Raw genomic sequence first — 26,947 nt, 5'->3', positions numbered from 1 at the left:
GGACGCTAGGACCCGGGAGACCGAACCGTTGATCTCGTTGTTATTTTGTTTTCCACCTATATCCCGACAGGTTCCTCCTCCTGTGCTCTGATTGGTTTATAACTCAAACTCGCAGTAGCCGACCAGTCAGTGACATTGTTGATAGGCGGCATTCTACTGCCTATTACCTACTGGCCAATCATGTGTCTTGTGAAGATAATGTGATATCCAATCTCCGAGCGAAGGAAAACGGGTGTGGACAGCGTTGCTCTCGCATGGTCTCCACAGTGGCAGTGTTGTGTTGGCCGCGGACTCGGAGCGAAGTCAAGTTTATGGGAGCTACAGGCTGGAGAGCTGTGAAATAAACTTCCAGTGTTCCTCAGCATGGAAATCACAGAGTCTAACTGTAAGTATATATTTCACTTCGTTTCTAGTATTTTATAGTAACATTCATCTCCAAAGAATAAGTAAAAATATACTTATATAGATACACTTTGTTTTATGAAAGTTATGTAGGGTATAAGTTGCATATGATCTGTCTGGCATCACAGACTTGATGTAGCAGTCTGGAGATATTGGAGAGATAATGTGTCTCCACCTGGTTGGAGCCATAACAGTTACCTGCACTGTTCAGTGACGCAATAACCAAGCAATCAGCAGAACACAATACATCGTACAGTAGTTAATGTGGCTTTATATATTAGTGATGCGTTAATGATCATTATCTGAACTGCACTATACGGTTTTCTGGTTATCACACATTGTCTGTAAAGTAAAATATAATGTAAATCTCTCTCTATATATATATTGCAGCTGTGATTTTTTTTAGAAATTAAAACAAAAATTAATTTACTCCTCATATTTATTTTAAAATACTACAAAACAATATTTCAAATGTTGAACCTGAACAATAATATTGTTTTCAAAAACATATTTGAGTATTTTGAAATTGTTGCAAAAACCCGTTTAAAATATGTGGACAGGGGTCCTTTATTAACAACACTTTTTTTTTTTGGTGAGCCAATGCAGTAATTTTCACTACAGAAACATGTCTGTTCTTAATTCAGGGCCTTGAGATCACAGCCATAGTTTTTGAACCTTGTCACTTGTATATACAGATTTATATGGATTATTTAAAATTATATATGAATAATTTTACCGATTATAAAGCAATTAATTTGGAGCTAAATAACTTGATGAGAATTTTTAAAGAAGTTTATTAAACAAACGGGGGACATTATATTTGTCAGCAAAAATAAATTATTTGGATTTTGGAAAAATAGCCTGGGTTTAAGCAGGGTACGATGCCTGTCCAATTTCACTTTGCTTTTGTTAATAAAAGTTCCGATAATACTTTAAGACTTAGATGGGCACTTCTAAGAAAAAAAAACATTTAATGGGCATAGAACTTTTCATTATGTGAAGGTTTTTGAAATTTTAAAATGTTTCTTTACACTCACTGGTTTATAGTCATCCTCCTCATCATTCTTTGACCTGTCAGTTCCTCTGTCTTATTATATAGTGCTTTAGACTTGGACAGAGTGATGACTATTTCTGACCTGAATGAAAATGGCCTTGCTTCTCATCCGGGAAATCCGTTCTGGAGTTTGTTTGTATGGGTGTCAGGAAAAAACAGCACTTCTGCTTACTCTTTTTAGTTTCTGAATCATTTGGAAACTTCTGATGTGGGTGTGGCGACTTTTTATGTTTAGCTGAATAGGTGACTCCACATGTGCTGATGAATCCTAGATCTTTCTTGTGGTTTCATCACATCAAAGTGTGTACAGTTTCAGTGTGTGCTTTTGACTGAGCTTAGACAACCCAGTGGTTTTAGGTATCTAAATCATTTATCCTCTGTTAAAAAACAGATGTTTTTGCTTATATCATATATAATATTTAGGATTACGCCAACATTTTAGCCATTGCTTATTCCACCTGCCAGCTAGGAATTCCCCAATCACAAAATTCTACCAAGCTGTGATTGTGAAAGAAAGCACATTTCCATCAAGATATATGAAGCATAATTGGACAGGTCAGCACACTTCTCTTTTATTAATAAACTCCTGCATTGGCTGTGATTGTGCTGAGTGATGAGGAAAAAGGAGCTACCCAGAGAAAACAACTGTGCTCTCTCATACTTCTAAGCCCCTTTCACATATGCATGGTAACACAGAAAATTTCCAGACTTTACCTGGATGAGCTGTGAACACAGATATCCATAACCTTTATCAGAAACATTATTCAGATTTTAAATTGCTAGAGCCTTAATACAATGTTCCGGAGAATCATGCTGTATCTCCTGCACAAGCTACACAAGTGTCAACCCCTGTCTAAAGCACACAGAACACCAGCTGTGAGAATGTATCTGACACAGAAAATCTCCAGACTGTGCACTGTGCACTATATGTGTGCAAGGACAACTCTGGAAAATCTCCAGACCTGTTTCTCTGAAATTTTCTTAAGTTCATAAGTGACAACCTAATGTAATGCTACTGTACCATTCAACACGCTGGAGAAGAGAGCCAACTCCATAGATCTGCTGCATCATCCAATAGATGCCCACATTGGCTAGCATAGAACTTAGGTGATGTGGGAGAGGGATTCATCATACCCACCCACAGAAATGCTCTTTTGGACTTGTATAGAAATGCATGTGTATGGCAGGTGTACATGCTATAGTGAAAAATTAAGCCATGAGCCTTGTAAAATCATCAGATATGGATTACTGATCAGGCCAGTGGGGCATAGATACCTCAAACTGGACAGTTAAGTGCAAATATGAAAACAAAATAAATGAAATAAAGGGCCCTCTGTTCATACCCTTCCACATTAATTAAATTTTAAATGTTATTTGACAACAGTTATACATTTCAAATAATACGTTGCAACAGTTGTTATTGAAATGATTAAAATGTTTGTCTTAATTTACAAGTTTTGTGTGGCTTAATTAATAAAAACCTAAAGTCCATTACAATTCATTGAGTTTCACCAGTGATTATAGATATTGTAATGTCAAGTCCTTGCTTTATAGCATGTTACTGATAGTGACTGGGCTCTGGCTGGAGATTTGCACTAATGCCTTGTCCTCCACATGGCACACATCTATAAATACCCACAGTTGGATAGAAACAAAGGCTCTAGTCATTTGCAGCATGCGAGGCCTGATCCACACAGGCCTTACAGTGTGTCTTCCAGTGGCATTCCTCTGAAAAAACAGCCGCAGCCGGGAGCAGCTCTTCTGTGGAGCTCTTGTCAGGTTAGTGGAGGACATGACTAGTCAAGCCCCAGCTCAAGTGGCCTTTGTGCTCTGGCTGGTAGCCCCTCTTTGACTCACATCCTCAAAGAACGGAAATCAAAGCTAAACATCAGAGGGGATCATTGCACATTACTGACCAATGTGTCAGAGTCTTAATAAGAGAGGGTCAGATGTAGAGAGGAGGCCAGTATGAGTCTGTGCATGTGTGTTGGGCTGATTTTGAGAGTGATGTGCTCCTTCAACACCTCTTACTTTGTGTCTGAGGTAAATGATGTGAAAGTTGGTTCAGCTGGAAATTAACCCCTTAAATTGCTGGCTTGTTACTCAGTTACTTAAGGAATACATCACTGTACTTGAGTCTTGTCTTTTATGCTGTTGTGTAGTATGCAGTTAATTACAATTGACTTTTTTGGTCAGTTGATTTGACTGATCTGTGAATTGTGTGAACAAACATCTGAAATATGTGACTGTTACACAACTTTAATACAACAGTCGTTACACACAATACAGGTATTAGAATGAAAAAGAAATTGAGGTGATCTTACCAAATGTGCATTTCTGCATTTCTACTGTTTAGATCTATAATTTCAGAATATATCCTAAAATGAAGGGTAGGGAGTTTGTACCCTTCAGGTAAGACTTTATACAAGATGCTAGATCTTTGCATTCTCCATTTTTGTTTTATGTTTTGAATTGTGATTGTGAACTTTAAAATGATAGCGTAAGATCTGTAGTGGACTGAAGTGTGGATTAACAGAGGCCCTTAGTCAGCAGAGAGCTTCTGGTGAGGATCATGACTGAGCCTGTCAGAATGTTCCCAGTTAAGTTTCAACAGTATATCATCACCGTCATATGAGAACCTGCAAAGTATTTGAAATCAAGCCAAATTCAATGTTTGATGATGAGTAGACGAATGGAAAATTTCCTCATTTACTTTTAAGAAAATATCTAATAATATCTCATAAATGAAAAGGGAGAAATGTATATTTTGTTGTTTCTTTTTTTCTGCATTTTTATTTTTCTGCATCATTTACAGTACAACGTAGTGCTTGTTACACTGTGAAAGTCTGCACCAATAGAATTCTCCTAAATGAAGCTTAATCAAAGGAACTTGGAAACTTAAGGAACGTTTTCTTTCTCCTGTAAGTTACTATATTGCAGATATATGATATTAATTAGTCAGCAACAAGTTGCTTTTCCGATAGTAATATAAAAGATATTACATATAAATGATATTTATAAAATGATAAATGGTAAACATGATGCACAGTGAGATTTGTTTTGAGTGTGATGCCTGTCTGTTGTTAATGTCAGTCTACCACTCACAAAGCTGTTTTTTTTTCGTCTAGTATATAAAACACATTTCTTCTTTGTGGGATAACTTTCTGTAGCTTTGCTGTAGGGCATGAGGGTGTGATTATAGCTGGTCAGATGAGGAGGCCTGTTAGATGCAGGTTGTTGTTGTGGTTGTTGTTGTTGTGTGTGTGTGAATTAGACTGTATGGTTGTAGCTCATGACTGCAACACAGAATCAAGCATGGAGCCAAGAACAAAAAATGGGCAAAAATTGCATGCTTGTATTCAGAGTGAGTCCTACAAGGTACATCGATGCCATGATTTCCTTCTAATAGATGATATAGTTATACAATAGTATAATACAATATGTGGTCTTATACAATATGTGGTAGGGCGGCACAGTGGCACAGCAGGTAGTGTCGCAGTCACACAGCTCCAGGGGCCTGGAGGTTGTGGGTTCGATTCCCACTCCGGGTGACTGTCTGTGAGGAGTTGGTGTGTTCTCCCCGTGTCCGCGTGGGTTTCCTCCGGGTGCTCCGGTTTCCTCTCACAGTCCAAAAACACACGTAGGTAGGTGGATTGGCGACTCAAAAGTGTCCGTAGGTGTGAGTGTGTGTGTGTGTCTGTGTTGCCTGTGAAGGACTGGCGCCCCCTCCAGGGTGTATTCCCGCCTTGCGCCCAATGATTCCAAGTAGGCTCTGGACCCACTGCGACCCTGAACTGGATAAGCGGTTACAGATAATGAATGAATGAATGAATGAATGTATAATCCTCTAGTCCACACACATCACTGGACATGGTGAATATTCATGTGCACCTGCTCCAAGTATTTCATTTCATTTTATGGTTTTCTGTGGAGATTGTACAAGCTGTTTGTACACAAGTGAAAATATGTGTCTATATTAAGTGCACTTTAAGTTGCTTTATTTCATTTATTATTTATTATTTTTACAGTATTAAATTAGATACATTTTTGGACATACAGTGTACGTTAGCCTTGAAACTCATCTGCAAACCTTAAAAAAGCAGACTTATCTTTGCACTGACAAAAAATGACGTATATGTCATGTCTAGTATTCATGTTTCTTGTGAAGTTGGCCCTCAGTTCAGAAGGCAGATAATCTGACCTCAACTCCTTTTCCTAGGGTCACTGAGACTTTAAGATTTAATCTTCAAAGCTTCTATCCCCTCCCTTTTCAGTTATGTAGCCTGTTGCTTCTCTGTAATTGACTCCACCCAATAAGCTGTCATCCGCTGAAATACTCAGCATTAAATTATGCCATCCCTCTGCAAGGGCCAGGTGGCCTCCATGTGACCTTGAGTGGTACACACCAAAGACTCTACTATGTACCACTCCTTTGTGTGTGTGTGTGTGTGTGTGTGTGTGTGTTCAGGGTATTAGTGTGTGTAACCCACGCCCATATCATGAAACTCCAACAGCTGATGAGCCACTTTAGGGAGTGTGTAGCTATTCAAGTCTAGTGTTTGAAAGATTAAAAACATCTGAAGCCTCATACCTGTCACTGTGCGACAAAAAACTCAGGGATGGGTGACAGGGCTTGCATGCACATGGTTTGGACAATTTCCTAGAAAATCATTTAAAAAAGGGATGTATAGATTTGCCACACATATGCCTAAGGTCATCATGACTGATGCCACTGAATGGCCTAGAGTAGAGTTGGGCCATACCACTTTAAACATTCACAGAAGTAGAAAAATTACAAGATAAATTTACATAAAAACATACATATAACAATACACAGTTCTAAAATTTAAACATATTACACCAATTGACCCATTAGAATGCACCTGATAATGTGCTGCATGATCAGGCTGCTTTTTTAGTAGACATGCTAAAAGGGAATAGAAATGAACAATTCTTCAACTCAACTGCCCAAATTTATAATCGTTACTGAGCAAAAAATATAAACTTTTGATAGCCCAGCACCATGCTAGAGCAACATACAGACCCCCAGCTATGGAGCAGTGGAACTGTCTTCTCTGAATGATGGAGATACAGCCAATTATCTTTTGGAAGACACAGCTTGGTGTTTGTGACAACTAATCATTCAAAGTCAGTAATATTCTCATGGCTAAAGGCCATCAGATCTTTACAGCAATGTCAACATCTGCTTACTTCAACAAAGTGGTGCCAAATTTCTACCCTTGATTTCAGAAGAAATGCTGGATGAGCAATCAAATTATTTGTCTGACAATCAAATGATGTGTCTAATAATTTGGCATCATTTCTCGGATGGATGCGAGTGTACATTGTGTGTTAGGGAGGAATTAACAGTGTGTCATATTTGGGAAAATAAAGCATAGAGGAATAGGAAGCAGAAGGTTGGTGTTGATAGAAAGTGCTTTCGTCAGTCCAGACAGGAAACCACAGCTGCAGGACATATCCTCAGACCCACAATGCCAGCGCCTCTGGACACCACAGCTGCTCTCAACTGCCCGGTCCCATAAATGTGTGTGTGTGTGTGTGAGTAAGTGCGCTAGAGAGCAAATGATTGTTTGTGCTGTGTTTCTGAGTTCTCCACATGCATTGTCCCTTTTCCTCCAGAGTGATCTCACTGTCTAATTTTGGCCTTCATAATAGCACATTGTTGAAGGAGACCTCAGTTTGGGTGGTTGGTCAAACCATTTCTCTATAATAATGTGTGCTTACACTTCGGTCTTATATTTTCTGCTATAGATAGACTTTAAAGAAATTTGGAATGCCTTTGCTTCTCTAAATGGCAGAGTTTTGTAGGTGTGGGACAACACTGTATTTAGATTTCCTCTTTATTTCTTTGCCTTCATGGAGTCAACATTAGAACTTGGCTGAATTCTAAAGGCAGCAGAAAACTTTATTTTCTATTATAGAGGTGAAGTAATCTATTAAATACTGACAGTTTAAAAAAGAGTTCCACAATACTTAGGAATTATTAAATGTGTTTTTTTTTTTCAGGATGGTTTGTTATTATGTTCACCAATTCATAAATATTTACAGTAGTGTTGATAAATATGGCTCAGAAATCTACACTAGAAAGAATATCTGTCAAAGGAATATATTGTTACAGATTTACACAGAGCATAATACATTCCATAGTTGTACTGGAAGTAAATATAGAAGCCTCCATAATGTGACTAATTTTAGTGGGGTTACGTTTTGGAGCCACTGCAGCTAACCAGCAAATTGTCTGAACTATTTGAGGATGTTCATTATCATAAATAGATTTTTCATGTGGTTTTAGACACTATTTGACACATATATACAAATGATACATAAACATGGACAACATCACTGACTATTCTCAAGATGTTTGCTGATCTTGTTTATAGCTAATATACTTTTTTTTTCTTTCTTACCAATATACTGTTTCAGAAAGAAAATACATTTTCTCCATCCAATGAAAAATGTGTATCTCCTAAATAGCAACTTTACAGGAGAAGGAAAAAATCTTCTTAACTTTCAATGGAAGTCAATGTAAAAATGTTTTATTCCATGTAATTTTGGACCGTGTCTGTAGGTCCATTCATCTTGAAATTTTCACACAATATGAAGGACAACTGTGTTCAAATGATGTAGTAAACTAGAAATCTACAAAAATGGATATACATGTTTTTCACTGGACAGCGACAATATGTTTTTTTTACTCAGCATCTTGTTGACATACAATATAAGGAAAAAAAGTATTGTAACACACTCCTTAAACATTGAATTCAGGTGTTTGGTTAAGTCCCATGGCCACAGATGTAAAAAACAATCACTTGGCCATGCAGTCTGCCTTTATTACATTTGTGAAGAATGGGTCATCCTAAAAATAGTTCACTGAATTTGTGAGTGGTAGAGTAATAGGATGCCACCATTAGTACAAGTCAGTTCCTGAAATTTCTTCCTGAGTCAGCCGTGAGTGGTATTAAAAAGTGGAAGTGTTTAGGAACCACAGTCACAAAGTCTGATGTAGCATGCTGCTACTGAACTCTGGAGCATTGGAAACGTGTTCTGTGGCCTGATGAATCACACTTTCATGACAATCTGCTGGATGAGTCTGTGTTTGATGAATGCCAGAAGAATGTTACCTGCCTGACTCCATTGTGCCAACTGTAAAGTTTGATGGAGAAGGGATAATGCTATTGGTCAAATGCTATTTTTTCATTGCAGTGCATCAAGTTTAGAAACCACATTAGCAAGTATATTTTAGATTGCTTTAAATCTTGCTGTGGTTTGAGACAATGCTAACTGGTAGCTATAAGCTCCCATTAATTGTTGCCTACAAAAACATCAAAGATTCAAAGGGAGTTTTGGCTAAGCCTCTGCATTTTGGATAAGAAGATAATTCTAAATTTTATTTTTGGCAGAGTCATTACTTTAACTTCTGCAAACCTGACCTAGATTCTGCAGTGGGTCGGGGGGGTGGAGGCAGACAGAGGACAGGGTCTGGGGGCTGTTGTGTGGGAATGAGAGGTTCTCTGTAACAGGACGGGTGAGTCCCACATCCAAGCCACACACACACACTCACACTCACTCACTCACTCACTCACTCACTCACACAATAGCCCTCTGGAGAGTGGCAGACGTGGAGTTGTGATTGCACTGCACTCTGCACAATAACAGAGATATCCTTCTCTCAGCTCTCTGAGCTTCCGGGCCCCATTCACATTCTCCCTATCTCTCTGTGGATGAACACTCACACACTTGTGTGCCTGCGCACACACACACACACACACACACACACACACACAAACACACACAAACACACACACTTCCACTTCCTTCTGTCAAGGAGAGAGGAAATCCATGTCCTGAGGAAATATAACCCGTTGTCCATTAATGGCCTCTCAGTGAAAACAAAACAAATGAGAAGAGGCTCTGTGATTTTGTGCTGATTGTCCTACACTTCCTTTCAAAAAAGGTCAGATAGTGAAAGCCCTAAGAGACTGATTGCTGTACATGTAAACGGGAATATATGGAGGAAGATCTCTAGAGTGCTGTGTTCTCCAGCTGCAAATTTTAGACCTCTTGGCCCACAGCATAAATCCTACTGTGTGAAAAAAATCAACTCCCCTGTGCCAGACAAACGAATAAATAAGACTTTAGGATTAAAGATAAATAACATTTTGTATTTATTTGTAAAAAGGACCAAAAATGTGAACTGTCCATTAGAAATTAACATTGAAACTGTAGCATTCCTCAAAGTTAATTTCAAACTACCTATTTGGTATTCATTTTGGGGAATGCTACAGATTCAATCAAACATTTGATTAATTGAATCCTTCTTTTGTTCCTCCATTCATTTCCTTATCATTAAGCTGTAAATATGAAGTCAGTCATTAGCTCAATCTGAGTGTTTTAAATTGAAGCAACTTTTCTAGTCAGAATTGCTCACAGTGTTGGTGATAGGAACCAGACGACTGAGGATTTAATGCCTCTAAAACCACAAATATGTTGTGGATACATGAGGCTTTTTTTTATTAAGATGTTAACATGAGGAACCAGTGACTTTTATGAACTATTCCTGGATAATCAACAGTACATCTGAAAATCAGAATCCATATAGGGTCACTGTTTTTAGGAGATGAATTTTAAAAAAATGCATTACAAAAAAGATACATTACAATGCACCATCTCACATCGAGCTGCTCTGTGTACCTTCCTCTGCATCTCAGGGATTCAACAAATTGTGAGGAAACGGTTCCTCTTTAATTATTGATGATTATGTTTTACATTGTTTGCAAATATTTGCTGACATTTACATTCACAGCTTCAATAATTGCTTGGAAAGGTTCTTTATATAAACTTTAATTAAAAGATGGAAGTTTCTTGCTTCCTCTGAAATTTTCCATTTTGGGGATGTATGGTTTTATTTTGACAGCAAATTTATATGAAGCAGAATTAAAACTGTACTTTATTTGGCTCTTTTCATGCTCATTAATAATTTTGCTGATGATTTTATTTCATTTTTTTTAAATGTTTTAAGGCAAATTGGCTATAACTCAGATTGTACCACAACACCAGACAGGAACGAGGGGGAGGACGGAAAGAAAAGGAAAAGGGGGTGGTTAAACTAGTGAGAAAGTAAAGTGTACATGGTTCTTCAGATAACACTGTAGTGAAGAATGAAAGCAAGAGAGAGTTTAGTCTTGCTGCAGCTCTGAGTATTAAGTCCACATTTCACTGGAGAGTGGTTCAGCTGCAGTGTGGATTAACTCAGGATTTCTGGCTGTGTGAGGTTTTTGGAAAATGGTCCTGTCCTCATCCTCCTCAGCTGTTGACTCTGGTGAGATTACTTGTTTCTTTCCTTGGCAGCTCTCACTGTGTCAGTGAAGATAGTTTCTTTTGAGTTCTAGCCAGAGGTTGGTTGTAAACTAGTTACATTTTCACTTAAGAACTATTTTAAAGGAAAAGTAATTTTAAATTCTTACACTTTTTTCTTCTTTTCAAATATATTGGTGAATAAAGTATTTCTACTTTAAATTTCTACCTTAATTTTTACATAGTTGGATTCAAGGCATTATCCTTTAGTTACTAATTGCTATTATGTGATTTAATTTTATGGCAACAATATCTGTGTGGCCTTGTGATTTTTGCTTTTTTAAGAGTGCATCAAAATATTGCATGTTGATGCTGGATGTATTAATAATTTTCAGTCTGCACTTATAGAATATATGCAGCTACTTGAGTTGTATTATAACTTTCTCCCCAATTTAGTTGTCACCGGTTCCTTGCATGTAGCTAGGAATCCCCCAGTCATTCACAGTGCCACCAAGCAAAGTGAAGGCAAGCATTTGCTTCCTCCAAGACATATATTCAAGACAATATCATATATTTCTGAGCCATCAGCTCTTTTTGAGTCACTGAAACAACCTATGGACCCGAGGACAATGGCCAGGTCTGTCACATGAGCTGACAACCACCTGCCATTCTCCCCATCAGTGTGAGGAGAATGGACTCGCGACCTCAGATCGCTGACCCTTCTGCTGGAATCGAACCAGTGATCTCACGATGATGGAGCCAAAACTTTGAGAGATGTTTTGTAGATGCTACTTTGTATGCTGTAAACAGTGGCTCATTATCATAAACAACAGTCACTCAAACTGGCTGTTCTGAACAGGGCTGTTTAAACAAGGTGATAGTAGTGTTGGTGGGGCTTGGTCTATGTGAAATTAATACCAAAGCATGTCAAAGACATTTCATTAAGACCCCAGGGTGAAAAACAAATGTTGCTCTGGATATGAACATCTGCCAAATGCCATAAATGTGTTTTATTTTTAACTTGGCTACTTTTAATTTTTCTTGAGTCATTGTTTTAGTGCCATTAGCAGTATTTTGACTACGCTACCCACCTTTGTTTTCAGAGCAGTAAAACTGAATGAAACGAGCTGTTGACAGGTTTGTCCGGAATTACCATGCTGTCCTGCTTTGACCTGATCACACACACGGGCACAAATTTCTGCTGTGGATCTAACTCAGGACTTCCATGTGATTTCATGGTGTGTTTTGAATTGGCGATGAGACTAGTGTTTCCACAGGTTCTGTACGTTGTAGATCTCATGCCAGCTTTTTTAGTTTTGAAAGAGACAGAAACAAGTGTAAGTTGATAAGTTAAATTAACGTTTATATATTGCATTCAATACAGTTTTCTAAGAATAACAATGTTCACATCAGTGAAGCTTAATGAGTAGCAGGTAGCCTCCAGATTTTTATCTCAACATAGAGTGGTTTTTGGTCTCCTCTTACCAAAGTCTGGGTGTGGTGGGGTGTGAACTGTGAAGTGTTTGCATGTGTTTCCCTGTGAGGCCTATTCTTAGTGACCGGGTATTAAATCTGATCTTTAAGATAGGATAGGAAATAAATCAAAAGGATTCATTGTGTGTACTTAATATATTACTTTTAAGTTTTTTTATGCAGTGATTAGATACAGTTATAGTGCTTTTCCACTGCATGGAACCTACACGGCACGACGGTAAGTTTTCAGTCTCAGCTCGCTCCGCGTCCAATCATGCAGAGTAGGTACTTAATGGTGATGTGTAAACCCTACAGAGCGCTAATTTGCCAGCTTCATTTCTTGGGGGAGCCTTGCCAGTGGAAAAGTGACAAGCTTTAAACAAGCCAGTTCGAGCCATGTACAGACGGACTCATGTGGTGGAAAAACACCATTAGTGTCCACAGTTATTGGTGATCAGTTTTGTTGTGTCTTGTACACATTATTTTAGTAAAATTATCAACACTATGAATTGTGAATTTTTGTATAGAATTTAATATTTTTAACAAACAAACAAAAACAAATTTCAGATAAATATATTAAAACAACAAAACAACATAAAAAATAAAATAAAAATAGAAATTATAGTGGTTGTCATATAGTTTGTAATTAATAAAAAAAAAAAAACTAATATATAAGCTAATATTGTGCTGCTGTAAGAGAGAGAGAGCTATTCTTTAAACCAGCTGGGTGAAACATAATATATATATGAAGCAAATATGTTTGTTAAAGAGATGCTGCTGAATTTTTCATCAAGAACATTCAGAGTACCATCCAACTGGAACACCACAGGCCTGCTTAGAAATTTGTTTCCCAGCCTTGCTCTTGGAGCTCACTTCTCTGTACAGTTTAGTGTTTCCCAACACACCTGATCCTATAATCAGTTAATTAACAGCCTCTGTAGTGGGTGTGTTAACACGGGAAAGCGCCGAGTTGTGCTGAGCAGTGTGCAACCAGGACCAGGTTTGGGAAATACTGGAGGACAGGGTGACGGTAGATGCCTTTTAGCTGTTTTGCACATTTTTTTGCAGTGTTTCACTTTAATAGAACCTGCTCTCCCAGAATGTACAGGATGGGACATGAATGTGTGTGGACATGATGTTCAAAGATATTACAGATAACACATTGAATGTGGATGTGCAAGTCAATAACTACTTTATCACAAACCCCAGGCGATTTGTGAAGGAAAGGAATTGCTCTAACGATGATCAAAACTTGAAAGTTAGATGAAAGTTAACTATGACCAAACATATTGTCACTGTCCAAATGTAACTTTCCAGAAGGCAACAACTACAAAGTATAGACTAGAAAGCAGAGGGCTTCAAATCTGGACCTTGGGTCCAGATTCCAGGCCAGGACTTTAAAATGGCCAGCTAGTATGACTCTATAGTTGCAACTGCTAATGCACCTAATTGGCCGGGTATAGTGTAATAACAGTTGGCCAGTTTAAAATCCCAGCGTGGAACATGGCTCCAAGGTCTGGATTCAAGTGTTCCTAACATACTATTCTTCATGAAAGTTTCACTCCATGTGAGGGAGTATCCTGTGCCTTCAACCCTTCTGTCTGATTGTCATAGTCTGAGTTTTTGTCTTAAATTCTATGTGCTGTATTAACTTGTTTTTTTAATGTACTGTCATGTAAAGCATTTTTATTTTAAATGGGCTTTAGGAATATATTACTGATAATTACTTACCTACTTCCACTGTAAAAAATGTAATGTAATGTAAAAAAAATGGAGCTACATTGGGGGTTTTTGACCCTGCCAATATCAGAAGTACTGCTGGACAAAATCTGAGTTCAACCACTGAAACCAAAACCCCTCAACCTCTAGAAAATGTTCCCAAAACATGTTGACCATAATTCCACTGACGCTTTAGATTTTAGACCAGGATTATCTAAAAATACTTCCTTTTTTTTTAGAAGAGGGTGCATAGTTTCCTGTGTTTGTCAAGATGTTCATAACAGTCATGCTATTGTTAGCTATGCAGTTTTGGAAGAACACTGACATATGAAATCAATTCAGGTCATGCTCCTATCATTGCCTGTTTATTGCATTAAGCCACATTAGTTGCTTTGGCTTGGTTTCCACCCAACTGCTGGTAAAAAATGTCCAGATGTCCAGTTTCAACAGCTGAGGACCTTTAGCTCACTGCCATGCTGCTGGGCACTCAGTAGCATTATTACTTGTATCATCTCTGTAGAAGAGCTTGAAATGGAAAATGGAATGGGAGGCCGTGAAACAAATCCATGAGTCAAAGGTCATCATTTTCAATGCCAGGTGTCTTCGTTTCAATTTCTTTGGTGATTATACAAATTGCAATGTGAGTGCTTGTGAACATCCATTATTTGTAACGTAGAAAGCAAATGTCTTAGTTGCTGTTAGTTAGGACTGTTTCGTATGGAGAACGGGAAAAAATATATAAATATGATTCCATCAAAATCAGCAGTGTTCTGAAGGTACTGAAGATACAACCAGCTCAGTTGTCATCTCTAATTACTGATCCATTTACTGCTTATTTTCTCAGCCATGGAGCACCTTGTGAAGGAGCTGAACTTATTGCTGAAGCTGCTTGAACATGAAAATGTGAGCTCAGCCACTGCAGAGAAGATGAATGTGGTCAGGAACCTTCTGAGACAGATACAGCCATCAGGTAAGGTCAACACCACACACACACACACACACACGTACCACATTACTTATGAAGGGAATAAATAGAGGGGGAACATTGTTTTAAAGATTTGATGCCATTCAGCAACCTTAAGCCAAGTGGGGTTTTATTACCTAAATCATTTCAAAATATTAGTTTATATTATTGGAGTTAATAAATATTTTTATGCACACAGTGACTGGTAGTGAATTCATTTACATGAACACGTCACTCTATGGGAATGGTACAAGCTTTGTGGAATCACTCTTTGAAGAATTTGGTAAGTGTGTTACCTTGTACTATTTAATCTTCATTTATTTGGGGGGGTTTATAAATGGACTTCTTTCCATGGACAAAGCTGATAACTGTTCTGTAACTATTGTACTAAATTTTTACTTGTTTAGACTGTGATTTGAAGGAGCTCGGAGATTCCTCTGAAGAACTGAAAAATCAAGATGAGGAAGAGACATCAAAGCATCCACCCTCAAAATCAGTAAGACATATCAAACCAATGTGTCCAAGGTCACCATAGTGTGTGTGTGTGTGTGTGTGTGTGTGTGTGTGTGTGTGTGTGTGTGTGTGTGTGTGTGTGTGTGTATATAAATAATTAGAATTCTACACTCTGTTCATTCCTTCAGCACCACTGACCATACAGGAGCACTGTGTAGTTCAACAATTATATACTGTAGTCCACCCCTTGATTTGTATACTTTAGAATATATCTGGGCTTATGTCTGTAGAAATATGTCTGAGCTTATGTTTTGCAAGAGAGGAGTGCCCCACTTTATTCCTTAATTTATTAAATGTGACTATGTTTCTTAGAGTCCCACAGACACACCTCCTCCACCACCTCCACTGCCGACCACACCCATCCCTGAGGATTACTATGAGGAGGCTGTTCCTCTAGAGTCAGACACCGTGCCTCAGTACATCAGCACACACAGTAAACACGAACTCATTACTTAATGCTATGAATCACTTTAGCTTTATGAATAGCACAGACATTGAGTCACATTTTTCTGTTTCTGATTTCTCTCTCAGACAACTCAAGCCCACCAAACTCCATAGAGGATGCGTATTATGAGGATGCTGACAACAACTACCCAGTAACTCAGCTCAATGGCCCCTGCAAAAACTCCTGTAAGGAACATAAATATATAGTACTAAGTTTTAGGCACATGCAAAAAATGTTGGAAAGTAAAGACTTCAAAAATAATGGAATTAATTCTTCATTGCTTGAAAGAAAAAGACAACAATGTGCAGTAAACATTAATAATCGAAAGTAAGTCAGTATTATATGTGAAAAACATTTGCTTTTCTTTTTTTCTTAAACATTAGTCCTAGGTACAGTTTATACAGTTTTATAAAGAAATTAGATGGTAGATGTACTGAGTGCCTTGGAGAATCTGCCACAGTTCTTTTAAGAAGTTGGATTGTCACACTTCCTTTTTTTAGGCAAAAAATCAGGAGCCTTCATTATGTTTCTTTTTTAATTTAATGTGTACCTCTATTTTAATTAGTTGCTTTCTTTACAGACATCAAATGATTACGTTTTTGTAAAGTTATTATTATTATTGGTAAAGTAAATCTAAAATGTTTTTGTATTGACTCAGTAATGCAGAATTCATAAAACAAATATCTATAACAGAATTTGTACTCAAAAATATAGTGTGCCTAAAACTTTTGCACAGTACTGTATATATGTATGCTGCAGTTTGAGTGTACATCTTTTACAAGTTTAAATGTTTTTTACAGTTCCATGAATTGCTGTGAAAAATATTAGTTTAAAACCATTCTTTTTTTTGTCTGTTTTTTTCGGTGTTACTTCTTTGTATTTCCAGACAATGACTCAGATGCTCTGAGCAGCTCTTATGAATCGTATGATGAAGAGGACGATGAAGCTAAAAATAGAGAAAGGACACACCAGTGGCCCTCAGAAGTGAATCCTCGGGGCCCAATGAAAGACTGCAAAAAATATGCCGTTCTACTGCGCAAGAAACGCTTTGGTCAGTGGGCCAAACAGTTAACGGTCATCAGAGAGAACAGATTACAGGTTAGTGCTACTGTCAGCTTATTTATTTATAGATGAAGACATGGTTAATTGTACAAGATAGTTTATGTGTATGCTTTGTATGCTTTTCCCAGTGCTTCAAGAACCCAAAGGACCGCATTCCTCACACTGACCTGCCCCTGAACTTGTGCAAGGTCATCTATGTAGGTAAAGATGGTCGACGCAAGAAGCACGAGCTGAAATTTTCTGTGCCTGGAGGAGATTCACTAGTGCTGGCTGTACCCAACAAGGAGCAAGCAGAGAGTTGGCTTAAAGTAAGTGGCCTTAATCTGAGCCATCCGTTAATATTCTGTTCTTTTGAAATGCATTAGACGTTATCTTGTGGATGAAGTTTGAAACTATAGCTCATGTGACCTCATTTCTGACCACAGAGCTGCTATCTGTAGCATTAACACAGACTTTGCTTGCTGAAAGTGCTCCATTAGCTAAATAATCAGTGGTAGAGTGGTGTAAACAATACATGAGACCTCCATGGAACTGATTATCAAGGAATATTAGTTTTAAGATAACTCTTCTGCTAAACCAAATTAGGCCATTCAGGAGGCTACCGCTACAGCGAACCACACAAGTGCACTGGAGACTTCTTCATCCCCCATGATCCCTCGCAAGTCAGAGGTGAGCCACTACAGATCTACTCTTAACTGTCAGAGCAAAACCTTTTATATTCCAAAATGTAACTTAGTTAAAGAAGCAAGATTTTTGAGAGTTTTATGAAATTTCAACATATTGTAGATAAAATATTTGTTTTTCAATAAAAAATTTAAATTAGTGGTTACAGACAATGTATAAATTGATGAGTTAATTAAATTTTAATACATTCCAGAGATCTATAAATATTCCTCCACCTAATATAAGTTTTGCTTGTTCTTGAGGAATAAAACACTTGCATACTGCAGTAAGCAGTCCACAGTGAGTTAACCTTGTGGGAAAAGACTAACATTGAGAATGGAGATACAAGATTTTGTTCTGCCAATGACCATATGTATATGTGACATATGTACTTTTTTTTTACTCCAGATGCTGGGTGCTGAAAAACATATCTCAGATTCTGACAGTATCGTAAATGGAGATTCTACCCAGGAAAGTAGTGAAAATGGTAAGCATTCAGTGTGCTATGAACTGTTCTGGCATTGATTATGGAAACACTATTAAAAATAAAGTTGCAAAAATGTTGCTAAAGCTTCTGTTGTGACTGTTTTGAGTAAGATTTTGTTTTTTGTTTTGTTTTTTTCTCTCAAAATTTCTGCATAACTCAGTTGTTGCGATGTAATTAATGTCAGTCTAAGTGGTCTGAAGTGAAGTGAAACATTGTAGAAGAGCATAATGCTTATTTACTGTCAACAACACATTCATGAATTTTATACATTCATTCAATAAAGTACATAAAATATATTTTTCCTATATATATATATATATATATATATATATTAGTGCCGAAATCCTATGCTGAAATCAAATTGTCTCATGCATTATGGCATTAAAGATGAAAAAAGTTTTTTTTTCCAAAGGGAACACATTTTCCTGGGGTCTTAATAAATGTGACCATTGTTTTCCAACATAGGCAGCCCATAAAAAAACGTACTGGTCTGTAATTTTTTTTTATTGTGTAATTATTATTTCATTTGACCGGCCCCTCTAACTACAGCTGCAAAGCATGTGGTCTGACTGAGGGCATAGATTTGGTTAGAGACAGAATGGACAGGTCTCTATAACAATCCAGCGACTACTGAATTGTCCCTCGCAATCATTTAGGGTGAAAATGACCACACAACACTCCAACAGTGCCTAGTCAATGTATTTCATACAAACAGTTAGCATCTCATTCTCTATTCATGATTGGCTTTGCTGTTTCCCCTTGACATGTGAAAGTCTATGGCTGTAAGGAGACAAAGCGCTGTAAACGGCGGCTGCGAGTGAGACACCGTCCACATCGTGTCTCATATTGATTAAGGGGCAGTGCCAGTTCCAAATATTATTGCTTTAATCTTGAAATTTAAACAACTTTAACTTCAAAATATTTATGACATGGTATACAGTGTTTTTATTTCTAGATGTTTTCTTCTCTGGCTGCAGTCCGGCCCCGAAAGACTGAAAAATTGTGAGCTTGCCCTTTGATTAAAAAGTTTGAGGACCCCTGCTTTAGACCCCCCAAATTAATGTGCCAATGCACTGAATTTTTTTTATGTCCTCTTTAAATCTCTTCAGACATCTGGCTTCTTTCACCCACAGTGTGAAAAATTCTGACTTGGCAAGTTTCTCAAGAATGAAGCATTTCACACCAAACCACACTGGATGACATTCTTTACATCAGAATGGTTTAATGATGTGGAGCTCTACAGTCCGTAGTCTCAGTTTTGAGGATAAATTCTTGGCTAAGAAATCCCCTTCTGAGGTCAGAGAGTAGTGTGTTTTCCAGATGCAACCTGTTTCCCCTGAACTTAGTTCCGTCACCCTCACACAATAGCAGGAGGGATCAGAGGAAGGATGTTTCTGCTCGAGATCATTCTTCTCTGTCTTTGATGTGCAGTCAAATGTATCACACTGAGCACGTTTTATGCTTTTTTCTTGTTTTACATGTTATTTAACAGGTTTATAAATCGCAAAGCATGCAAATGCTTAATGCTATCAAAAAATCCTTAAACCTAAGTGGATGTGATAGAGGACAAAGCCTTGTAAAAAAACAAAGTGATTAGTGAGTACATTTTTTAATGTATTGTACACATTTCTTCAACTGCACAAATACACCGGGCCTTACTTGTATTTGGCCAACTCGATATACCCTACCAGAGCAGCAGACAGCCATCCCCAGTGCCCGAGGAGCAGTTGACGGTTAGATTCCTTGCTCAGGGGCACCCTGGTGATGGATTGAAAAAAGAGGACAGCACTGTTCCTTCACTCTGCCTACCCCACTTATCCAGTTCATGGTGGGTCCAGAGCCCAGCTGAAATCACTGGGCCCAAGGCAGGAACAGCACACCCTGGAAGGAGTGCCACTCCATTACAGGGCAACATACATTGACTGTTAGAGACTATTTTTTGCATGGCTGATCTACCAGTGTGTGTTTTTGGACCGTGGGAGAAAACACAACAAACTCTTCAAAGACAATGACCCAAGGCAGGGCTCAATCCCACAACCTTAGGAACCTGGAGCTGTGTCACAACAACAATACTTGCCACCCATTGAACTATTTTTCCTAAGTGGAGTTACAAGTCACTGTTTTCTGTTTATAAGTGCATTTTGCATACTGTCCCAACTTTCTCAAAAATGGAAGTGTATTAGTATATCTACTTTTTAGAATATATACTGTATAAAAGCATGTGGTTTTTAGCTTTGTCCCACTCCCTGTGGTTTCTCTTGAAGGGAAGGTTAAGAGGGGGGCGTTCTCTGAGCTGACAGGCTCTATGAGTCGTGCTGCGGGCCGAAAAATCAACCGCATCATCAGTTTCTCCAAGAAGAAGCCCCCACTGCCTGGAGAGACCACCACTACCTCCCACACTGATGACAACCCACGCTGTGGTGAGACATTCTTGTCTGAAAGATATTCAGAACTGTTATCATTTTAGCTCTTATTTTAGTCTCAAAGAGCAGTGCTTCAGCATTTTTAACTGTTGTACATTTTGGGATGAGAGGGCAGAATGACTAAAATGTCTTATTTTATACTTGAAAATGCCAGCTGCCCCCTAAATTTTATAAACATTTCACAAAAAGAAATAATTAGCATTTGAAGTACTGTCATAACCTCAGATTGAGATTTATTCTTTTTTTTTTGTATCTGTGGAATGTCTTCTGGAAATACTGTAAAATGAATATGTAGTTATGTACGTCTGAGAGTGAATCATGGAAGTGTAGGACCACACATGCTGTTGGGTTTAAAAGCTACATTGAGTTACTAGAATAATGAGGTTAATGTATCTAACAGTGAAGGGAAGCTTATATTCCACCTGTTAGCACTAATTTCTACAGAGACACAAAGTCAGCGTCTATATTTCTCTGCTCTTAGGTTATCTGAATGTTCTGGTGAATCAATGCTGGAAAGAGCGCTGGTGTTGTGTAAGGAGTGGGACTCTGTATCTCCATAAGGACAGAGGAGATATACACACTCACATTAATGCTGTGGCTCTTCGTGGCGTTGAGGTGTTACCAGGTCTGGGTCCTAAACACCCCTTCGCCTTCCGTATCATGCGAGATAGCAATGAAGTGGCAGCTCTGGAGGTATTCCCTTACACATACATATACAAATATAATAACAACATATCCAAAAGTTTGTAGACACCTAATAATTAGCCAATTGGGTGTACGCATTGTGGATATTGACATTCAGTTGTGCACACACAACATATAGAGTCTCTGTACATAATCTTAATCACAACTATAAGATCACATTGCTCAATGCTAAACATTAATCAGAGATATTTAAAAAACCCATGGAACTGAGCTGTACAGCAGTGGAACATAGTTCTCCAGAGTGAAAGAGCTATATCCAAAAACTTTGAGATGTGTTAGAGTGGCATATTCATGCAACACTAGCATCTTACGTTACTAATATTCACATGGCTGAGTGCAATCAAATGCTTAAAAATGTTCCAATATATAGTGTAAGGCCTTCCCAGAAGAGGAGTAGCAGTGTGTGTGTGTGTGTGTGTGTGTGTGTGTGTGTGTCAGGCCAGCTGTTCTGAGGAGATGGGTCGCTGGCTTGGTGTGCTGTTGGCAGAAGCAGGTTGTGTGACCACTCCTGAGGCCCTACACTATGACTATGTGGATGTGGACACAATCAGCAGCATCAGAGACGCAGCTCGACACTCTTTCCTGTTAGTAGAGTATATATTTTTATAGTTAAAGCAATTAGGGATTAGGTTCAAAGGTATTAATAAATTTCATTAATATGAGGAAGAATAGTGCATGCATATTGGATATATAAGTGCTTGTATAGCTCACCATTAGAATAAAACCACACATTTCAGTTTTTACTTAGCAGAAGGGCATTTGGCCGTTTAGTGTATACCATTAATGCAACTGGGCTATGAACCACTGATATGACTTTTAATTTGCTGTTTGGATAATATCACGGTCCAGAAAGTATGTGTATCCTTTTACATTTAAATTGTGTTAAAAACATTATAGTGATTAAACAGTGATGTTCTTTCAACAGAATTTTACATTTAATTTTAGTAATGTTTATTTTTCTCTGTTGATGGATTTACTTTTTAAACCAATATAAAAGTGGTTGAATTGACAGTAGAGCTTAATCACATTTCTTTATCTTATTTTTAAAATTTGATTTTCAAATAATTTGACTGCACTGGTTTGGTCAGCTTTGAGCATCTTGAGTCTGAATCCATATGTACTAATGCTCTTCTCTACTTTACCCTTCCCAGATGGGCCACGTCCTCCAGTGGAGCCTCCACAGACTCCCGCACTTACGACGAGGTTCCATATGAGAGTATTCAGGTGTGTACATCCACTGTGTGTACATAACTTATTGCTTAAGGCTGAAAAATATTTAAAAATATATATAAAAAATATATAATTGTGATTTTTCTAATCACTAATGCAAATGGTATTTAAATGGAAATCGTCTGTATCTTTATAATTACTGTAGTTTTGAGCTCAAGGTCCAGTATTTAGCTTGTTCACATTTTGCTCACATAAAGTTTGAGAATTTTTGTCCTGGCACACAGCTTCTCAATCATTCTTTTCATTCCACAATTCTCCTATTTGTTCTCCCTCTACCATATTCCTAATATATGCATGTACTTCAATTTATACTCTTTTGTTTTTTAATCCTATTAATAGATAGAGGATATTCAGCCAAAATCAGGAGCTTCAGTTAAGCGCCACTCGTCTTTTTCCAGCACAGACACGCCAAAAGTAAATCCTCAAGTCACTGTGAAGAGACATGGATCTTGTAAGTCCACTTGACTCTTTCAGTGCCTTAAAAAAGCAGTCACTTTCTCCAGTTCTTCACTCAACAAAACGTCTGATACCTACTGGCTTGGATACATTTGAGATCCTGTACTAAAAATATTTTAAATGAGGCTTCTCTATGGAGCGTAAACTGGTTTATTCAAGGACTGTATACAGTTGGATTCTCGTGTGACTTGCACTTCATAGACAAATGTAAAATAATACATAATCACTTTCATAAATAGAGTTTGTCACTTTTTTGTATAAATCATGAGAATGCTCCTTTTATGAGAGCCCCTTGGTTTATTACGTCGGCTTATTACAAATGAATTGAAAACTGAGATTTAAGTGTATTTTCTCTCACAGCTGTGAACCAGTATGGTAAATATGGGAAGACAAGAGCAGAAGAGGATGCACGTCGATACTTAAATGAGAAAGAGCAGCTGGAGAAAGAAAAGGAAGAGATTAGAAAAACCCTTCTTTTGCTCCGCAAAGAGAAGAAAAAAGTGAAAGAGGAGCTGAAAGAAGCCACTGGTAAGAGTGACGTCCTCTCTAATTACACAGCTTTAATAATAACATGGAATCTGGGCAGGAGGGCTGTGAGTAATCAGATGAATTCATGTAACCTTGTAATCAAAGATTGTTTTAACATTGGACGTTTCCTTTGGTACATGAATGGTGCTCTGGCGCCACCTACTGACAAGAGTAGTTGTTTGAATACCAAATAACTACTGCATGGAGGGTGTTATACCTACTTTATAATTCGTGAATTCAGCTACACCTTGTAAAACCTCCATGAAAAAGCATTAAAGAGGACACTCTGAAGCAGCTGCACAGGAAACGAAAAGCATCATGAATCTTTCACTTGTACATTTTTTATAGTTGATTCATAAATATGGAAATGAGAAATTGTGTTATTTATGTTGTATATAATTGTCTAACCGTGTGATGTGTTTAGGTAAGAAACAGAAAGATTTGGAGAGGCATGTGGCTGAGCTGGAGGAGAACTGCAGAAGGAAGGAAGCTGAGAGGGTGGATCTGGAACTGCAGCTCACTGAGGTGAAGGAGAACCTGAAGAAGTCTTTGGCTGGAGGTGTGCTGGGGGCACCTACAGAGAAAAAAAACAAAAATAAGGTACAAGTGCTATAAACTAGGATCTGTCTAGTTAAAAAACTAATTTATTTCATCAGCTTCTCTAATCTCCAAAGAAGTATCTCCAATGCCAGTCCAATACTTTGGATCAGTCGCAGATATCAATATCCATTGCCAAAGGAATTAACACTAAGCTGTGAAGAAGTTGAATTATCTGGAGAGATGGTGCAGCATCCTATACCTATACAGTTAGGATGGTATTTATAATGCAGATCTAATCACCCCAAATTTGATACTGATCTTCTATTCCTTTTTTGGTTAAATGCCATCTGATCCTCACAAAAATGTTCAAACATCTAGTTTAAAACCTTTCCAGAGAAAATAAACTTTTTCAGAAGGGACATAACCGACACTTGGCACTGACCAAATCATGTGCGGCTGCTTCAGAGTAACCATTTCCTATGTTTCTCAGGCGATTTTACAAGTAATGCATGAACAATTAGATTTGTCTGTACGCAATGGATGCACCTCATTATATGTAGTGTCTAACCCTTTTGAACATAGGGTGTGTGATGCATTGCTAACCCTAAGATTAGGGTTTTACTTTTTCAAGGAGTCAAAACTTTATCTGATGTATGATTTAAAGATTTTGCCTTTTGCGATGGGTATTTTAACCTGTTTTTATCTCTTGCTACAGGTTCAGATAATGAAAGTTGAAAATCCTTATAGTGAAGCCTCTCTACCTGTGAACTGTGCTTCTGAGATGCGCAAGCGGCCATCGTCTATTTATGCATCCAGCAAAGGAAATGTTATGCAAAAAGCTAAGGTACCATTTTAAAATTGAAAATTGTGATCACAAATATTGTCGAATAAAGAATACTTCTGGATTTTTTGTAATCTTTCCTTCCTGCATTTGTACTGCAAGGTTGACTACCAATTACAAATAATTTCAAAGCATTTCCCAGTCTAAAACTCTTTAAGCTAAAGTGGTAAGTTGCTGAATCGTCCATGGTAATCAAAGCCGGAATACAAATAGAGATGGAAATGTATTTATTTTATTTTATTCTAAGTACATTAATTGTTGCTGTCAGAAGAAAAAACACTAAATATTTTTTAGCATAGCTTGACAACAGATCTCCTTTATATTCAGTAAAAATGTTATGAGGTGTGGTAGGATAGAAACTTTTTTACATTCAAAGTTTGAATTGCTTTTCTTCTCCTGAAAAGTTACCAGTTGTACATACATGGTATGCGTGACTCATGCATTCCTTTAAATACTAAATCCTTTTTTCTTTTAGGAATGGGAGTCAAAGAAGGGGACTTAAGATCTTGAATATCTGTCTGGTGATCAGAGACAATGTGGGGACCCCATTCTTTTATTTGAAAAGACTTCATTTGTGACCTCTTCTGGCCATTTATAAATTGTGTACAGATATCAGTGGAGCAGAGTGGACCCTGGATTCAACAGCTTTATTGTGTTAAACTTGTGTATTATGTTCTTTTATACATTTTGGTGTTTTGTATATAGTGCATTTGCATGCTGAGAGATACATTTCTGAGGAATTCAAGCTCTTTGAGCAATACAATAAAAATGAATATCATTTAATGCATATAATTATGCTCTCTCCTCTATTTGTGCACCTATATAAGTGTTCTTTACTAAGCATTGCTGCCAATTACAATGTGAATTCAGCCATATTTCCTGTCATATATTTCAGCAAATATGTGGGCCACAGTAGATTGCTACAAGTCTACTAGTCTTCTCAATATGTATTGAAACTAAATGATTTGTTCTGAATGAATAATGGCCGTGGTGAAGTTGTTGATTTGTGTTTTGAAAAGAAAAGTAGAACTGTACCTGTTCAAATTGAATTGTGCACTCAGTAAATTTTGATGCAAGTTTTTTTTACATTCATGTAAAATGTGGTAAGGATAAAAAGGGATAGTGGAAGGTTTATTTAAATTTTTATAAAAGTGAATGTATTAAATCCCTGTTTTGGGATATTCAGTGTCATGTCCATCTATTATAATCTTAAACTGTGTATCTAAAACTCAGTTCTAAGAGGTATTTGTTTCTTTTCCACTATGGCACTTAATTAACCAGATTATTTATTTATTTCTACATTGTATATAAATCCATTGCTGAACTAATCTAAAAATTTCATGTTGGGCTGTTTTTTTTTTTTTTGTTTCACTACATAATAAATGTTTCTCCATGAACAAATAAGTGTTTAAGGTTGTACATATAAGCTTGGATAAAATGATGATTATATTTTTATGACAAATATGCACACAATTCATAGAAAACATTGGAAGAAAATCTGTTTATATAGATAATAGATAAAGATAATATTATAGATAATTATATAGTTTATCTGTAGATAATATTTACATGATTTATGTTTAAATATGGCGCAGCAGGTAGTGTTGCAGTCACACAGCTCCAGGGACCTGGAGGTTGTGGGTTCGTTTCCCGCTCCGAGTGACTGTCTGTGAGGAGTTGGTGTGTTCTCCCCGTGTCCGAGTGGGTTTCCTCTGGGTGCTCCGGTTTCCTTCCACAGTCCAAAAACACACGTTGGTAGGTGGATTGGCGACTCAAAAGTGTCCGTAGGTGTGAGTGTGTGAGTGAATGTGTGTGTGTCTGTGTTGCCCTGTGAAGGACTGGCGCCCCCTCCAGGGTGTATTCCCACCTTGTGCCCAATGATTCCAGGTAGGCTCTGGACCCACCGCGACCCTGAACTGGATAAGCAGTTACTGATAATGAATGAATGAATGTTTAAATATGCAGCATATAGAAAAATGCATCAATCTCCCAGACACAAATTTCAGACTTAATGGATAAAACCTTTCTTTTCAGTCTAGATAATCTTGGTCCTACTGGTTCAGATTCCTGAGTTATGCTAGATAGATTTATACCAATATTTATGCATTAATATTGCATCTGAATAAT

At 37.6% G+C, this 26,947-nt stretch overlaps 1 protein-coding gene across 1 annotated transcript; it reads left to right on the top strand.

Annotated features, from left to right (window-relative positions):
- The first annotated feature begins 259 nt into the window (after positions 1-259).
- Positions 260-26,186, top strand: afap1l1b (actin filament associated protein 1-like 1b). Its single transcript, XM_066645853.1, has 19 exons — positions 260-385; positions 14,808-14,933; positions 15,127-15,210; positions 15,335-15,423; positions 15,753-15,873; positions 15,972-16,070; positions 16,772-16,983; positions 17,076-17,255; positions 17,533-17,616; positions 18,019-18,097; positions 20,362-20,517; positions 21,002-21,213; positions 21,664-21,809; positions 22,377-22,449; positions 22,795-22,906; positions 23,272-23,439; positions 23,864-24,039; positions 24,695-24,823; positions 25,296-26,186. Exons 1-19 carry the CDS (start codon positions 364-366, stop codon positions 25,320-25,322), a joined length of 2,295 nt encoding a protein of 764 aa, XP_066501950.1. The 5' UTR covers positions 260-363; the 3' UTR covers positions 25,323-26,186.
- Positions 26,187-26,947: the final 761 nt, after the last annotated feature.

The sequence above is a fragment of the Hoplias malabaricus genome, chromosome 15 (genome assembly GCF_029633855.1).
Source record: "Hoplias malabaricus isolate fHopMal1 chromosome 15, fHopMal1.hap1, whole genome shotgun sequence".
Lineage (NCBI taxonomy): Eukaryota > Metazoa > Chordata > Actinopteri > Characiformes > Erythrinidae > Hoplias > Hoplias malabaricus.
The sequence above is the reverse complement of the archived record's forward strand: the minus strand, read 5'-3'. Positions and strand labels throughout refer to the sequence as shown.